Source organism: Pinus tabuliformis, chromosome Q (assembly GCF_031772625.1).
Source record: "Pinus tabuliformis cultivar Carrire ecotype Pingquan chromosome Q, CPIR1, whole genome shotgun sequence".
Taxonomy (NCBI): domain Eukaryota; kingdom Viridiplantae; phylum Streptophyta; class Pinopsida; order Pinales; family Pinaceae; genus Pinus; species Pinus tabuliformis.
This window is the reverse complement of record NC_142296.1, coordinates 1,121,392,699-1,121,411,874: the sequence shown is the minus strand read 5'-3', so window position 1 is coordinate 1,121,411,874 and position 19,176 is coordinate 1,121,392,699. Positions and strand designations below refer to the sequence as shown.

Genomic DNA, 19,176 nt, shown 5'->3' with positions numbered 1-19,176 from the left:
ACACCTTGGTCCTCGAGTGACTCTAGTAACTCAGGAAATGGCTCCTCAAACAATCTTTCAGACAGAGGAGAGGAAGAGGAACTGGGTGAACTAGATGGTTCAGCCACGATGACCTTGTCTTAGTCGACAAAAATTAACTTCAAGGCTTTAAAATGCTCTTTAAGGGAAACTCGCGATTTGGTCTCAGAGAATACTAACAGGGCATTTTTGGATCATGGGGATTAATACACATAAAAGACCAGTGCTCTTTCATTTTTTAAGAGTTGAGAAAGAAACAAAGATGATTCTATCGCTTTCAATTGGAAAAGAGCTCGAAAGGACAAGTGCTCGAATAATCTTTTAAGTTTAATGAGTCAAAAGATCAAATGACTTCTCTGGATGATCTAGGTAAAGAAGATTACCAGGCAACCATGAACTGCAGAATACCTCCCAGCGAACCGAGAAGTACGAGCAGACAATCTCCCTAAATGATGTGTTCGGTGTATCACATTTGCAAGGTGGCCGACTCCGATTCCTAAGGATAAATGATTGCAGCCTAGAGGGGTCTCCTGTTATATACTCAATGGTACAAGGAGAAAAAATCTGTCCTAGAGCTGTCTAACACCGAAGCTAACGACAACTGCTAGGTTTAAAGACATCAGAACACATCTCTAGCCTAGACCTTCTAGATATGATCGTTAAATGTCAAATGCGCCTTCGGTTAATTGAATTCATTTTAAATTTTATCTTGAGTTATGTTTCAATTTTCAGGTCTTAGCTATGCGACTCAAAAAACCTTAAATGTAACTAAATGAGACAAGAACCTTTCAATTCGATGAAATGCCTACACTAGAGAGGGTAGAAACTACTCAATTAGATGTAAACAACCAAGCAACTGAAAGCGAAATGATCTTTCACTACCTTACTTTTTTGAAAAATAAACTAATGAAAAAAGCATTCCAATTCCTAATTTCCTGACAAACACATATCTAACAGTCCTTTCGAAAGCAAAAGAGTTCTTTTCCTTTTCCAAATTCCAATGCAATTCTATTCTTTTAGTGATGCAAGTTATCGTAGCACAATGACGCAACAAACTAGAATTCATACTTTTTCAGGAAACAACAAAATAAACTTTCCGCACACAATTCTTCAATGAAAAAATTTTCGAGACAATAAGCTCTTCAAGTGGATGAAAACATGAAAAAAAAGGATGATTCAGACTATTGAAATACCGACTTTACTAATAACAAGACAAGCAACGTGATCCATGCTGGAAAAGAAACGTTTAGACAAGCAAACGAAAACTTTTCAAACTTGTGTAATAGAGGTCAAAGTCATAAAAGGACCGAAAAAGAAATGCGAGTAAGTACACCTACAACCCGACTCACTAAGTTCACAAATAGCTAAATGGACGACAATCTAGATGCCCTAGTGTCGTTGACCATCCAATGACTCAAGCAATCAAGCAGAAAGATGATAAGCCAATAAGCAAACAAACAAATCAAAAGCAGCTTTCTAGTCAGGGAGAAAATGGTCTAAAAGGCTTATGGGGTCAAAATCATAAGAGCAAAACACACTGGCCAAGATTGGGGACAAATCCTAATCTTCACTTGTGGGCATCGACGCAACTACCTAACTGACAACAAGCGCCATAGGCTAGTCGGTGTGATTGTTTCTCATCATATCGTGCTGATCGGCATGACTGTCAGTGGATTAAGCGCGTTGATCGAGGGAGCCAAGAAAAAAATAATTGAAACAGAGACTAGATTTGCTACTATGAATTTCAAACTTAAGCCAGCAAGCAGGAGAAAAAAAACAAAACCAAAGGGAAAAAATGGAACTAAAAAAGTTCACATGAAATCATGAAATCCAAGACAAACAAAAGGATTGGTTCCCCAGCAAAGTCACCAATTTGTCGTGAAGTAAAATTATAAGTGCGGACACAAACAAATTCCTCTAGCCGATATTGGGTCTAGCCACAACAGATACATTCTATGAAAGATTTCCTTAGGTTAGAACCAATTAAGAGGGCCTACCTCTTAGTACGCTTATCCCTTTTGATGATGTCCTTGCTTGCTCACTCCACCTATCTCTCACTTCCTTCTTCAAGCAACTGAAACAAGTAAACAATAGCAAACAACAACTGTGATAATAGACAAATTGTAATCCATGGATATGTAAGATGACAAATCATGTAGTAAATCAATCTATAGTTGCATATATATTGATATCCAGAAGAGATTACAAACATTGTCTTGACGTTGTTGTTCTCCTCTGACAAGACCAGGTTCCCACACACTTCTGCTAGTATTCCATGATGGGATCAACCAATAATAGTTTTAAGGCTCTTCCATTTAAGCTTCACTCCAAACCAAATCATACTTCTCCCTCACACAACTATAGAGCTACAACTATGAATAGCTTGTTGTTTACTCCAAACCAAAATAGCACTAGCACACCAACATTAACACTAACCTGTTCTTGGGAAAAGGGAGGTTTATATAGGATGAATGGATGGGAGACGGATCCTCCTCTCATGGGAGAAGGTCTTATCTCTTGAGATAGTTCCATCATTATAGGGGAAAGGAGCCCAAATTGACATCCTCATCCCCATCCAGCCAAACCATTTACCAGACTTCTGTTACGAAGCTTCTAGAGCTGGAAGCTTTGGCTCTTAATTTAAAAAAATTTCCATACCAGGACCGGCGCAACTGGAACATAGCTCAGTCGCTCTGGTCGGTGCTAGGGAGAGTGCTAATCTTTGTACCTTGGCACGGGGGAGACAAAGGCCATTAGCATCAGTCTTGTAAACCAGGCAAAACAGAAGTTTCATGGGAAATGGTACAAAAGGGAATTGATCTACTCATGAAGAGGGACACAATGGGATTTCTTCATGAAGGCAAAGCATGCGGGGTTCACTGTAGAGGCCCTCCAGGATCAAGGAATGGGGAGTACAGGGTGACAAAATGTTGTGTAACAGTCATGATGTTTTGATTTTGAGCAGATCTTTCATTGTAAATACTACAACGAGCTATGTTATAAATCTCCATGGGAAATACGTTTTGTTTTTAGCAGTTATGTTGGTTATAGATGTTATTGAACATCAAGGACGATATTCCCCCAAGGGGGAGGGTTCTGTAACAGCCCTGATGAAAATTCCATGTAAAAATATATAAATACCACAGATGATGGGACATGTATTCCAAGCTGAATGGTGGGCAAGACATCTTAGGGGGTGTTCATTTGGTTGTTTATGGCTAAGGAAATTGGCAAAGGCAATGGCTAAGGCATTAAATAGGCAAAATGGCATTTTTGGGACATTTATTTATGAAAATAATGGAAATTAGGAGAAAATTGAAGGAAAATAATGGAAAATGAAGAAAATATAGGCCTCATTAATAAAAAGGTTTTTGAGGATCAGTGGGCAAGACTTGTTCAGTTTAGTTTTGGAGCTCTCTCATTATTCTCTCTCTCTCTCTCTCATACTCTTGGTTACTTAGAGTTTTCTTGGAGCACTCTTGGAGGGCGTGGCATACTTGGATTCTTGGAGCAAGAAGGCAAAGGAAGAGCAAGAAAGCGCAAGAAGGCATCGGCATTAGCAGCTACATCAGATTTTCTTGTAGGTATCGAGTTGCATGTATGATTTATTCACTAGTTTTGGCATGCATGGCACATGCATGTGGTTTCTTGGTTGTGATCTATCATTCGCAGGGAGGATTGCCTGGATCGACAGTGGATTGCCTAACCTTGCAATTTCCTGGATAGCCATGGTGATTGTGGGTTTACTTTCATTGTTTTGTTTTGGTTGGTTCTCATGTTTTCTTAGCTTGGGTTGAGTTACTAGTCCTAGAAGGCTTGGTTGGACAAACACTCTGGAAGCTTTGTATAAGTTGTGGGTTGAGTTACTAGTTCTGGAAGCCTTGGTTGGACAAACACTCTGGAAGCCATGGAAGGCTTGGATGGAGACCAATCTGATGATGGTTTTTGGTGGTGTCTGAACGTGAGGTGGAATGACTGTTTGATGGGTTGAGGTGGGTGGCCTCTACAAGCCCTAGATGAGTTTTGATTGATGTGTTCTATGAGATCCCACATTAATGCTTAGAATATGGCACGAGGGTGATTAGCTGAAGAGAGACTTGGCTCAGCCAATCTATGGTTTGGTGGAATGTGGTAGTCCCATCTTCAGTTGGTTCATTGCATTTATTAATGAAAAAATTCATTCCCTTGCTTTTCATGTGCTAAAGTACTGATGTATATATGGATTTTGATGGTTGATCTGCTTATTGTATTTTTGTTCCTATTATGCTGTTTATATGCACATTTACCCCAGAGAGTGTTACACATTAATTATCATATTTCAAAACACAAGACTATCTAGTCTCAATTGATGTCTTTATCCTCATATGTTGATCCTCAAAAGGTCTCTTCTTAGCATCTTCATCACTTCCGCTTTCTCTGTAACACCCTCCTCCAATATCAACCCAAGTAACCGGCCAACTGGAGTAAACATGTGATGAGACGCTACTATGATATGATTCAACCTCCTAGGTAACCTTAAGGAAGTGGAATCAATGGAAACACATCAAACACACCTTCCACATCAGCAACAACACTCCCAGGAGCCACCCCAACCACTCAAGAATCATTTCCCTGGGTCCCACTAAGTTTTTAAGCTATTAAACCTTTGGACGCCCCCATGCTATGGGCATGTTAGCATCCAAAGAGCTATGGACGCTCCCACAAGCTTGCATGCTTGCGTCCAGGGACTATTTCCAGCAGACCCATGCCAAAGTCTGGGGAATTTAAGGCACTTTTCAAGCCTAGAATTCTGGCGACTAGCCATAACTTGTTGTAACTTATGGAATCCATTAAACACATGATGAAAATACTAATAAACCAAAAACTAACTCCACAACTAGGCCTGACCATCCCCAACCGGGACTGACATTCTGTCAAACACTTGGCATCAATGCAATCTACAAGTGTAAATGGTAGATCTAAGCATTGGGGTCTCATACTTATTTGAGATTTGATGTGAGGCATTGTTTCCTTATCGCTTTAGCTTTAGTTTCATCCATTATGCCATAGATACATTGTTCATTCATATACAAGTAAAAACATGATGGGAGCCATACATATCCACTGTCATAATACATATTCATAACAAGCATAATAACAACAGAAATACCAAGGAAACATCATCCATATAATCCACATATAAACTAGTATAATAATCATGAGATAACAAGGAGAAATAACCTCATATTAATGATGCAAAAGCCAACCTAATATGGGACTACCATGTTCCACCCAACTGTAGAATGGTTTAGCGAAATCTCTCTTCAGCCATTCACCCTCGTGCCATATTCCAAGCATGAATGTGGGATCTCATAGAACACATCAATCTAGAACCATCCAGGGCTTCCAAAGGCCAACCACCTCAATCCATCAAACATTGGTTCCACCTCATGGTCGGACATCACAAAAACATCATCATATTGGTCTCTATCCAAGCCTTATAAGGCTCCAAAGCGTTTTTTCCAAACAAGGCTCTAGGACTAGTAACTCAACCCAAATCTTATACTAGGCTCCAGAGTGTTTGTCCAATCAAGTCTCCAGGACTAATAACTCAACCCACAAATTATACAGGGTTCCAGAGCATTTGTCCAACCAAGGCTCCAGGAATAGTAACTCAACCAACCTAGGGCTCCAAAGAATTTGTCCAACCAAGGCTCCAGGACTAATAACTCAACCCAAGTTGTTACATGGCTCCAGAGCATTTGTCCAACCAAGGATCTAGGACTAATAACTCAACCCAACTCGTTACAGGGCTCTCTAGCATTTGTCCAACCAAGGCTCCAAGAACTAATAACTCAACCCAAGCTAAATGAAACATGGGAACCAACCAGAAAACAAGAAATAAACCCACAACACCATGGTTATCCAAGAAATGGCAAGGCTAGGAAAATCCACTATCAATCCATGCAATCCTCCATGCCAGTGACACATCATAACCAATAAACCACATGCATGTGTCATGCAGTCCAAAACTAGTGAGGAAAACATACATGCAACTCAGTACCTACAAGAAAAAAGCATTATAGTTGTTGATCCCAATGTACTCTTGTAATTTCCTGATCTTCCTTTGCCTTCTTGCTCCAAAACTCCAAGTATGCCACACTCCCCAAGGGTGCTCCAAGAAAACTCTAAGTGTCGAAGAGTGAGAGTGAGAGAATAATATGACAGCCCCAAAACAGAACTCACCAAGCTTACACTGACTAAGTCTGCCTACTAATCCTCATATGCATTTTTATCAATGAGGCCTCTATTTTCTTCATTTTCCGTTACTTTCTTTCATTTTCCTCCTCACAAGCAACCTGTGACCTTTGACCCTCCTTTTCTCCTAATTTCTTGTATTTTCATAAATAAATGACAAATAATGCCTCATGCCTTTCCAAAACCTTTGTCGTTTCCTTTGCCAATTTCCTTAGCCATAATAACTGAAATGAACAACCACTAAGATGTTTTACCCACCATTCAACTTGGAATATGTGTCCCTCGTGGTCTTATATATTTTACATGGATTTTTAACCAGGGTTGTTACATAACCCTCCCCCTTGGGGGAACACGTCCTCGTTGTTCAATGATACCTACAACCAGCAAGACTGCTGAAAACAAAACATATTGTCGATGGAGCTTTATAACACAACTCGTTATAGTATTTACAATGACCATCTGCTAAAACATGACAAACATATCATTTCCTAGATCCTTATAACACAGCTCATTACGATATTTAAAATAATAACCACATATACACACATACACATTTTCTTCAACCAACAAATAATCATACTGTCTATGTAGCTTTATAAATCTAGCTCAATACAATATTTACAATAATACACACATATACACATATGCACATTTGCTCAACCTGTAAATAAAAGGACACGATGCCTGCATCCATAACAAGGGAATCTAGAGGCTTACACCTCCACCCTCAAAGTAATAACGGGATTCACCTCCTTCCTAGGAGGTCCAAAATCCACTGCAAAGTCAAAGTTGCATCCAATGTCCAACGCTATAATCCAGAGCCACTTATCCTCTCAGTGAAATGTTACCGGCTCATTGTTCCAAGGCACACTCCCAATGTGCATTTGATTCCATATGGCAATGCTAATGACGAAAACAAATATATCCTTGGTCTTCCCTTCTCTACTACATAGTCTCTCGGGAAATCAGTCACCCCCTTCTGTGCAGTCACACACCTTCCAAGTTCCACTGGCACCCCCATCCCAGGTAGTCCATCCCTTGGCAAGGCTTCCTCGCATCGGAATATACAAAAGGCAAGGCATATCCTTGCCTCAAGCCATCATACCGGTCATAGCATGCTCATGGAAATCAATGGACAATATTGGGTACCAGTGTCCCACAATGGCCCTACTCCTCAATACTTTACCATCATACTGTTGCATTTTCCAATTCCTTTTGTTGTTGCAAATTCTTGCAGTCAATTTGAACCACCCAACCAAGCATGTTCATCCATTCTTATACCAAGCACATAATTACCATTAGATTTAAAATAAACTGAAATAAATTCACATCGTACCTCGTTGGTAGCTCGTCAATAAAGGTACACTTGCAATCTTTTTTACTTCTTGTCACAACAAGTCAAGCTAACATCTTTGACCAAATCACTAGTTGGCGATGAAACCCAGCGTCATAGAGATCAAAGTGAAAGGTGGCTATAGATGAAGCGAGTGGAACCAGCGACGCTAACAACATGCTTAATGTACATGATCTGGTGCAAATTAACTTCATTTATGCCATATCGATTGAAGAATACCCGTCAGAAATTTCCAAGTGAGTCTAGTCAATGTTTGTTCCAGGTATAGCGGATATTTCCCCTCTGTCGTCACCTCGGGTGAAATCCTTAACATTATAGTCTCTAAGTTTATCACGTAAAACAATTTAACTTGGGGGGGATAGTCTCAAATTATACATACATGCAAGGGCAGAGTCACAAAGCTCAATCCCCTTGAAAGTTCCTCAACATGGTTAATATGAGGTTTACTTCCAAGTGACTCCGAAGTACCTTTTGACACCGTTTTTAGTATGTTTAAATCACTCTACGGTAGCCAATGAAGTGGGATTGATCACTTCACTGGGTCCGATATGATCTTGTGCTTGAATCCTTTGTAAGGGGAGCTTCCTAGAGAAAAATTACAGTAAATGGATTTTTCTCCCTATCACAAGATGCTAATGTTTGTCTACAACTTTGGAAATTTAACTCACTTCCCTATTCCAAATCCATACAACCTGATCTACTATAGGTGGAAAAGAGCCCTACTAAAAATAAAAATTTCTAGATCGATTTTATTAGCGTTGATTTTAAGAGTTGTTATTTACTCAAAGGTAATGGATGTGAAACTAATGGAATTATGACTCTATGCAAATCCTAATGCAATAAAAAATGAAAATGTAATATTTTGGTTTCAATGAATTTCTATCTAAAGTAAGAAAGAGTCTTTCAAATTTTTCAATGGAAATGTAAACAAATACTCTAAATCCAACTATATCCCTTTTCCTAAAATGCAAGTATCTGATTTCGAATTACCCAAATATTGAAATTAACTTCAAAATTTCACTTTTCCCAATAACAAAAAAATCAAGAAATTCCTCTTTAAACATATAATCACCCGAAAATTCACAAAATGCAAGAAGAAACCAATGAACACTAAAATGAATTTTCCCAAAATGAATGTTTTGAATTCACTTGCAGTAAAGAGTACAATTCATAAATACTTCCAACAGAAGAAAATTGACTTTTCGTTTTGAAACTAGCATAAGAAGTATTTTTCACAAAAAATACCCAATCTTATAAATAATTTCTTTTCACACACAAAACAATCTCTCGCAAAAAAATTAAACTAAATTCAATTCCCGATCTGATCGAAAGAAGAAAGACAAACAAACAACAAGGCAAGACCAACCGATTTATCTTTTGATAGATCGACCATTCACCATATGAGATTTTACCCTAATTTGTAGAAACAAGATAATCACAAGAAAATCTCTTCACAGCACTCATCCAGACTGACTGAGAGTCAAAGAAGGTGTAGACAAGTGTAACTAAACATGAAAAACCAAAAACTTTGGACTTGATGAGGATAAAACTGAAATTTTCAAAAATTCCAGGTATGTGCGCAGGTCATAGAGAAAACCAATGTGCATACGCATTGTTGCAGAAAGGAAAGTGTGTATAAGTGTGCTTTGTGCCTAAAGCTAAAGTGCGCATAGCGGGGAAATTTGAAAAAAAATAAAAAACTAGTCAAATAAAAACCAAAATCCAGATTTTAAGATTTCTAAACACTCAGAGAGGGCTTCTACAGAAGGTTCAAAAGGTAAAACAAGAAAAATAATGGAGAGTGAGACGAATCCCCAATGGAGTCACCAATTTGTTATGTGGACTTATCCCTCTTGCGGACAAGAGTGATCTCCCTAAACCTCATAGAAATCTAGTAACAAACAACTAGGAACTGCTACCTTTCTCTAGACTATGATTGACTAAAAAAAATACTATGATAGAGGCCACTTATCATTTAATCGAAATGGTTTATGAAGTCCCCTTCAGAGATTTTGATCATCCACTTCTCCTCGATGCTGTAAAGATATTCCATTCACTCCCCACAGCTTATTCATGATGTCCTAAAGGAGATCTGCATAGACATAAATGTACACGAGATCAAAGCATCCAGTATATAACATAAGAGATAAATTAACTAATTACCCGAATCATGTATAAACTGATCAATATGCAATCACAATCTATGTAGGTGGTCAAGGAATCCTACAAATTGTATCAACAAAGATATAATTGAGAAAGAGTAGTTGCCTTTATATTAATAAAATGGAGAATAGCCTTACAACCTTGAAGCCTTCATGTTGTAAGTCCCTTCCCACAATCTCCAACCCTCTCCTTGAATGAATAGCCTTCCAACCTTATTCCTGCAACATAATCCTACTTCCAACAATCCTTCTCAATCCTCAAGCGTGGATTAGATTTATAGGCCAAGGAGGGGAAGTTTGGGATCCATTTTCCAAGGGATGAGATCCACTAATGGTGGGATAGGGGTTCCACAAAGAGAGGGAGTAACTCCATGATGGGAGGGATCAGGGTTGAATAGGAATCCATTTGAAGCTTGTTAGTTGGGATAGATACGACTAACAATGCTTCTAGACTTTACTTTTTATTTTTACATTTGTTAAGTCATGTATTTAGGTCATCGTGTAAGACAGTGCGCACTTATGCACAGTTCCTAATGGACTCTTCTACGTATGTGCAGAGATTGACTCGGGAACTGCGCAAGAAGTGAAAAACAAGGTTTTGAACTATGGGATCCAGTGATTTCATATTCTTTGGGATAGTTTGGATTCTAACTTTACAGGGGAATGCTTTTTGGACACATTTATGGATAGTGAAAGTTCCAAACTGATGGTAATTTTCCTAATGCGACAAAATGATGTGTAACAAGTTTATCATAGGAAAACTATACATGAAAACCTAGGTAGAAGGTGAGGTTTCTCTACCCTCTTTTCTCTAGTATGGGAATATGCAAATTCAAAAGAGAGCTACTCTCTATGGAGTCACCTAAAACCCGTGGTTTGTAACAATACTACAAAATATTACCCCCCTCTATTTTTCCCTCTAAATTCCTACTCTTAGATGCTCTCCTAAACTATGGAAAAAAATTGATGACAGAATGGAACCCCTTCTCCTCATAGTGGCTTGGTAATTAAAGTTTCCCAATAGTCATTGATGGGCAATATTTTGGCTTAACCCTCAATTAGAGTTACAGTTTTATAACTTCTAAAGTGTTCTTGAAATTCCATGTGTGGCTAGCCCCATATGTGTGAGTAATGGAGGTTGATGTGGCATCCTCTTGTACCATGGTGGTGAACATCATAGGTCAACTTGCAGGAAGCATTAACTATTGCACACAAGCTCTAATTAACACAACCTTTATACCATTGCAAATGTCTCCAATGTAGGTCAATGTTAAGGGGTCTAGCTAAATATGAGGAAGTTTTGACCCCAAACAATTATTGTTTGATGCCTCAAAATAGCTTCAAAAGATTTCAAACCCAAATTTTCCAAACTAGAATCTGCCATTAAAACAACCTTATGAGTTGATTCCTCCATTTTTTTCACTCTAAAAACATCAAAATAAATAACAAATAATATAATGGTATAAGCTAGTTCATGGAAAAAATATGCTTTTCTTGCATGAATGTACTAATCTATCTTATTTTCTTTGGTCATTTAATCATCCTAACCAATCATTAGCCATTATCCTTGGATTCCATTTTGTTGTTTCATGAAACCCTTGATCTTTGTGAGAAATCATGTTCATTGTCCTTTAGGCATGCACCTCCACAGCTTGCTATGGCTATTTCAAATGTATCGATGTCATCAAACTAAATAAAATTTCTATTAGTGTTCACACGATTTCCCATAAAATTAGTGACATCATACTATATAGAAACCTTAATCAATACAACAAATGCCTGCAAGTTTGTCTATCAATATGCCCCTAAAAAATGTTGGATACTTAAAGCTACAATGTGGGATTTACCCTCAAACACAATGCAAATTATCATTCGACATTAAATACCAACAAGACATGGATTTTAATACAAAACATAGGGTTTTCCATTACTAATCATGCGTAAAAGGAATAACAGTAATCATAGACATATAAACCTTATTTTGGTTAGCAATGTACTCATCAATAAGATAGTAAGGTGCATTCACATTGTCCATAATAGAGCATTGATATGAGTGGTAACTCAATTGTGAGAATGAAACCCACTACTAAAAAATATTGTGCTTTGCATTCATAATATTACTGACTATAGCCTTAATGTCGTTTCTAAAAATTGGGACTATATTAAGTAACCATGATGTTCCTATGGACAACACCTAATGAAAGAACTTAATACATCATGATATGATCACTACAACTATTGGAGACTGACCTAATCAACCCTTTTTATATACAAAATACCCATGTAAATATGCATGCCTTACTAAACCGTAATGCACAATAAAATTGATCACCTGCGATAAGGATGACACTTAATAAGCTAACATAAAATCAATGCTCATTTATTTAAAAAACTAAGATTTGATAAGGGGTAAAAATCATCACACCACCACTTCATTGACAACCCCAATTACAATTTTGACAATATAACAACATGAATATTAATAGATTTAGAGCTCAAATGATAGTTGAGTAGAATACCAAGAACATACTAGGGTTTTATGTATGGATAAGATATAACAATCAATGAAAATCTATATAGCTAAGAACTCTTTAGAAATTCAATAAATGATGGCCATAGGAGAGGATTTGGGAATAGACAAGATATAATATTAATAACCTTGAACCAACTGAACCCAAATAACCCTTGAATGACTAATGGATCAAGAACTATCATTTTTAGACCGCAATCGCCTTAGAGAGGACTATCCTTATTATACTTGTACATAACATAAGAATACAAAAGAAGTTTTTATATTTCCACACAGAACAAAGATGAGATTGATATAGTAATTAAAGAGCTCGAGGAATTCATACACAAAGATATATTTCTTTATAGGGACCTATAAAGCCTCTTGTCAATTAGGAAATAATGATACTTTATTGGGATTAACATGTGTTTTCTCTTAAGGTGTCACAAGTTTAAATCTATAGAGGGGTAGAGTATGTACATCTCTATAGACTTTAGCAATCAAATCATTATATGGAAATGGGTCACTTTTCTCACAAACAAAAGAATCACATACACCAATTTGATGTTTAGCTTAGTTATAACTTTAAAATTATTTTATTATTATTATTATTATAACACCATTAATTTACATATAAAATATGACATAATCATAACCCCAATTTACCAATTTTATTGTCAAAATCCCAAACCATACATTTTGAATTAGGGAAGTCGTATAAGTGCAAAATGGGATCAAGTAGGTAGGCAACACAATGTTCTATATAATCTACACGAAGGCAACAAGGAGGCTTAACCTTGATGTATTGAAAAGATTTGGTGTTGAATTGAACCAGAAGTTTACAAAGAGCATAGCTAGTTCTAAGAGAAATGTATACACAACTCCATACATTTGCAAGAGACAAGTGAAAAGAATGAAGTTGAAAGACGTAAACACGCAAACATGACGTTATTTTGTTGCCAATGCAACATGTTGATTGTAGGCAATATAGATACACCTCTGGTAGGCAATATAGATACACCTCATACATTTGTAAGTAGGTACACCTCACATACATGTATAAGAGACAAGTGAAAAAAATACATACATGTGTAAGAGAAATTTAAAAAGAATAAAGTTGATGGACATAAACATGTAAACATAATGTTGTTTCGTCACCATTATAACATGTTTAATGATATTCTTAACATTAAAGAAAGATCTCAAATAATGTTATATATGATATTTATTTTTTAAAGGTTATTATAAAATTAATATGTAAATCTAAAAAAATTCTAACAAAAAATGGATGGAGAATAGAAAAAACAAATCACTTTTCCAACTAGTTTATAGAACCACACTACTTTTTCACCCACCTCAAGGACACTCACGAACATATACTAACAATTTTATATTAATAAAATCTAATAGGTAAATCTAATATATTTTTTTAGATGATAGAAAAGGGGAAAAAATATTCATCTTCCAAATCGATAGAGAATAAGAGAAACAAATCATTTTTCCAACCATTCCATGGAAACATACTACTTTTTCCACCCACTTTAAGTACACTCACGAACATATACCTAACAATTTTATGTTAAATTAAATATAAACCAAAATTATATATCAACCCATTCACCTAAAATAAGTTTAAAAAACTAAACACGTGCACGTACCACTTGTGTATTAAAACTGTGAACACTGACATTGTACCAGACATTTAGGCACCCATTACGAGAAATTGGTCACGAGCAAACCAGAGCATAACCTAGGCGGCCACGCTAAAATCCAAACCGCCTGACGATTCACTTCCCTAGGGAAAACAAAACCAGGCGGGCAATGTTTATCGGCAAATATAATAAAAATTCACCAATATATATAATGTTTTTGGAGTTTTGGTGTTTGGAAATATATAATATTTTTAGAATTTGGGATGTTTGGAATTAATTTGCGGTGTTTACAATTAATTTATTTCAGAAAAATAATAATATAATATTATGGGCTTAGTTTATTTGTTAGATTTTTGGAAGGTTTTTTGGGCTTGTTTTCTAATCTAATTTTTTTGACAGAGATTTTTTGGAATCACAGATTTGAGTTGTGAACTTTTCACAATTGAAATATTTCATTTTTTTGGACTACTTTGCTAGCTAATTTTTTAATGGAAATTTGTTGAAAAAACAAGTTTGAATTGCGAATTCTTCACAATCTACTTTCTCATAGTTTTTTCATGGTGTTTATATAGTCAAAAACAAAATATTATTTTAAAACATGCTTTTTTTTGGCTTTTTCTAAATATATTTTTAGGTAGATTATACCCAAAATAAAGATGTGTTAATAGTAGAGTTTTGATTTATAAACTTTGTAAAATTTAAATTGTCAATTTTTTTTTTAAATTTTTTTTTGAATTTATTTACACGTAGTCATATAAATTAAATGGCTTGTAAACAGTGACAAACATCAATCCATGATAAACATTAAAACAATTAATTTATGATACATTTTACATTGCTAAAATTAAAAAAATCATATAAATTAACTAAATTATAACTTTATTTTAAATTGTTTTTTTAAAAGGGGTACCACCCTAGAAGAAACGTGGTTCATATATAATCATTCTACATCATGGATGAAACGTGGTTCATATATGATCATTTTACATCATGGTTGTGTCATCTGACGCCAACCTATCCTTTCACATCTGCTATTGGAACCTCTATCGTTTCACATCTGTTAATATATAAATTGAGCATGTATACATTTAGAAAAAACATGTAAAAAATTTCTTAACCATGGAGATTCACCTCCGCTTTACTATAGAGAGTCTTAATCTATAAATAGGCTTTATTACAATATCATGGTTTATTAATACCACATGTTAAAAAAAATAGTTCATTTCATAACACACTTATTTATATAACATTTTTTTAATTAATCAATTTAATTCAAAGGGGAAAAGAGCATAACTACTTTGAAGATAAATCTCAACCTTTAATTTGGGTATATTATTAAAAATGTCCTAAAATATTATTTTCAAGTTAAATCCCTACAATCTACCTAATAATTCTTGATAACTAAATTAAAATTATGAAAACCTTATTCCAAAATATACACATCCTTAAGAATAAATATATTTTAAATAATGAAAAACTACAGATTTATTAAAAAAATTTACTGTTAAATATAAAATACAAAACAAAACATAGAAAAAATAGATTAATTATATATTATTATTAGATTATTTTGTAAAATATTAAATAAAATGAGATTAATTATATATTATTATTATATTATTTTGTTAAATATTAATTATATATTTTACATTATCAAATACTACAATTCATTGAAATTTTGATTATCAAATTTCAAAAATAAAAATTTCACAGCATAAAAAAAATTAACTATATATTATTAAATAAATTAAATAATTATTACATTTTAATTACCTAAAAACCACCCACTTTCATTATACATTTCACATTACATAGATATCAGTGTTTTTCTTCCCTGGGCTGGGCTTGATTATTAGGATCCCTGCAATTGTGTGTACTATTTTTATATTTGTTGGTAAAGACATTCTACATATTTAGTTTTTATTTAGAGTAGTGGATTGGGCTTTTTAGAGTTGGTAATGGGCTTGCTTTTTTATTGCTTGTATCTTTCTACACTATGGGCGTATGAGTGACGCCTCCAAAGATTTGAACATGGTGGGACTCTTTGCCAATCGATTCCAAACACCAAAACTTCAAGAGGCAAACAAGGAAAATTTGAAAGATAGAAATTTCTCTTAAAAATTAGAAACTTTAGCTAATCTTACTATGGGCGTATGAGTGACGCCTCCAAAGATTTGAACACAGTGGGACTCTTTGCCAATCGATTCCAAACACCAAAACTTCAAGAGGCAAACAAGGAAAATTTGAAAAATGGAAATTTCTCTTAAAAATTAGAAACTTTAGCTAATCTTACGAGTTACTGATATGAATTACTGAAATGAAAACTATAAAATGTTTAGCCATATATTTGTCAAAATATTCAAATTTCTAATGATTTTGTATAATCTCTATTGAATTTTCGTGATTTTGAAAATAAAATAAATTTCTAATAATTTTATATAGTCTCTATTAAACTTGGCAATTTTTAAGATAAAATAATTATATTGAACTTCCGCAATTTTTAAGATAAAATAATTTTATAATAAAAATTTACACCAATAATTAAAAAAAATATACATATAGAAATCGACCCTTTTTAAAGAAAAAATATAAAACATTAATCCAAAATACATAACCATAATAATAATAAATTAACCACTGACCAATATTATTAGCTTTTAAAATTTTCGAAATCCATTCTTGGACCACATATAGAAAACCAGACCCGACATCCAGATTTTATTATATAACATTCTGAATTAGCTTGCATGGCATGGCATTAATATTCCAGGAAAATGCGACGAATAGCTATTTGATACAGACAACATTCATCAGTCAGGTATTGACAACTCTACAGTTTTTCCTGATGGTTCCTTGATTACCAGTGAGCACTCCCAAGTTACCCATCTTAACAATGGACTGAACGAACTGCTGGCTGAAATTCAAAGGTTTTGGTGACGATCCTGCGAAACTCCTAACAAATTTAGTGGTGCTTGCATCCTCGAACAACTGCTGATCAATTTGCAAGATACCTCTCCGGGCAGCAATCTGTTTGAAGAAACTGTTATCGAAAACAGAGGGGGTTCCCTGATCCAGATTTATGGGGGGGTCTGCAGAGCTGCCCGAGGCAGGATCTGGGCATGTGGTCTTCAACTTGGTTACAAGGGCTGGATCCATGGTTGGGTCTGGTTTGCCCGTGCCCAAAAAGTTGTACAGCCTGTCGTTAAAGAAACTGCAATGTGTAATGCCCACGGTGTGTGCACCTGCATCAGTAATAAGAACCGCCATAATGAATGCATGGTAGACATGATTTCTGTGAAAAAAAGGAAAAAAAGTTAGCATTCCATGTGATTTGTTTGTGTAGAGTGGGGAGTCAGACCTAACAGGGTAACAAGATCTAGAACAGAGAGACCCTTGGAAGCAAATGCTGAAGAGGACTGTATGGCACTATCATTGGGATCAGGAAGTTTATTTGCATCATCTACTTTGGACACTGTACCATCTCTTCTTCCAGTTGGAACATCATATCGTGGTCCACCAGCCTGCACATTTCACACCATATCAGCTCATCAGTAATACAATTTTATTTAATGGTAATTGGTGAATTCGTAACATAAAATAGGAAAATTAAATCATTAGCTACAACTATAACGCTAACATGTTTCTGGAAAATAAAACCATGAAGAAAAAATTAAAGTCATTAGCTACAACTATATACAAGGCTAACATGTCTCCGGAAAATAAAACTATGAAGAAAAAATTAAACTCATTAGCTACAACTCTACAACCATGAGATAACATGTCTAAAACAATAAAACAACTAAAAAAAAATTAAACCCATTAGCTACAACTATAAAGTTAACATGTCTCTGGAAAATAAAACCATAAAAGAACATAAAAAAAGTTAAACCCATTAGCTAGAACTCTAACGCTACAACTCTAGGTCTTATACTTTGACCCAACCAAAAAAAACCTGATTGTTAATCAGATATATTTGTGAAGGTTCTTAACAAGATTCGACCCTGAGCCTCAACGTAATTACCAGGGCCACAGCATCTCTTGTAGCCAGTGCAATAATGTCAGCACAGGATACTGTGTTGGCACATACAGCTTCCAAGACCTTCTTGACCTCATCAATGAATTCAAATCCTCTCACAGTCTGATTGGGGCCTGCCTCCTTCTCTGCTTGATTTGCAGCAGTAGAATCTACAAGCAGGGATGCATCACACCCCTGAATCACAAATTCAGAAACTCAGCACAAAAACATGAACAGAAAGCCCATTGCTGAATACATTATTAAGCAAATTGTTTTTGCAGGTAAGAAGGAACAACATCTGCTTAATCTATTTTTTTCTTACTCTGACAAAGCAATCGTGAAAATGCATTCGAAGAAGCGCAGGCACAATGGTCTTATCAGTGCTGAACTTTTTCTGTACCCTCAGCTGCACAAGTCTCTCTGCGTTTGGGCAAGTCTGTTTGTAGAACCCCACCACAGTACCTTGTGTATTGACTGGCACCAGCTCACATAATGTTGCCACTACCACCATGAAACCCAGAGCTGTACTACCTTTCCCAATGCCAATCATCATCTTGGCAGCAGCAAGTTAAGCTGTCCTATTCTGCAATGGCTATGCCACTGGAAATGGAAGATTAGGTTAGATTGCCTATCTCCTTTGAACAGACTCCATTGGAAGCACAATTATATATTGTTTGGTAACGCTGCTTCTAAAGCTAAATTCATACAGTGCTGGAATCAAAACTGTTAATCATGTGAAGGGGTTTGTAGGGCCTGTAGTTCTTTTTTTTTTTCTTCTTTCAGAGGAAAAAATGTAGGGCCTTTAGGTTACTATGCCATTATAATAATTTGCCAAATTTGCAAGTGGCCATTGATCCACAACATCTGTCCTTTTATATTCTTACTACATGCATGCATGAATGATGTGAACTATTTAAGCAGATGGGCTGTATCTTTCTTAGCGAATGTTTTTATATTAATCTTATTAATTTTTTTAATCATAAATCAAAATTATGACTTTAGGATCCAGAATCAATGTCGGTGTGGTGTGTACTCTGTCTCCTCTCCAAGAGTTTTCAATAACAATTTTTTTTGCTTGATTTTCAATAATATTTTTTTTCCCTCCCTAAATTCATGATTACATTTTTACATTTATAAATTTATATTACTTATGGCTAACTATATGTCAAATTACTTATAAGTAGAATGCTGAATTGTTTTTTTCTCCTCAATATTCTTATAAAACATTT

The 19,176-nt window shown here is 35.4% G+C and overlaps 1 protein-coding gene across 1 annotated transcript; it reads right to left on the bottom strand.

Moving 5' to 3' along the window:
• Positions 1 to 16,623: 16,623 nt before the first annotated feature.
• On the bottom strand, positions 16,624 to 18,646 carry LOC149223461 (peroxidase 57-like). The gene is made up of 4 exons (XM_089383307.1): positions 18,270 to 18,646; positions 17,954 to 18,142; positions 17,291 to 17,453; positions 16,624 to 17,174 (listed from the first exon to the last, which is right to left on the bottom strand). Exons 1-4 carry the CDS (start codon positions 18,498 to 18,500, stop codon positions 16,747 to 16,749), a joined length of 1,011 nt encoding a protein of 336 aa, XP_089239433.1. The 5' UTR covers positions 18,501 to 18,646; the 3' UTR covers positions 16,624 to 16,746.
• Between the last annotated feature and the right edge of the window lie 530 nt (positions 18,647 to 19,176).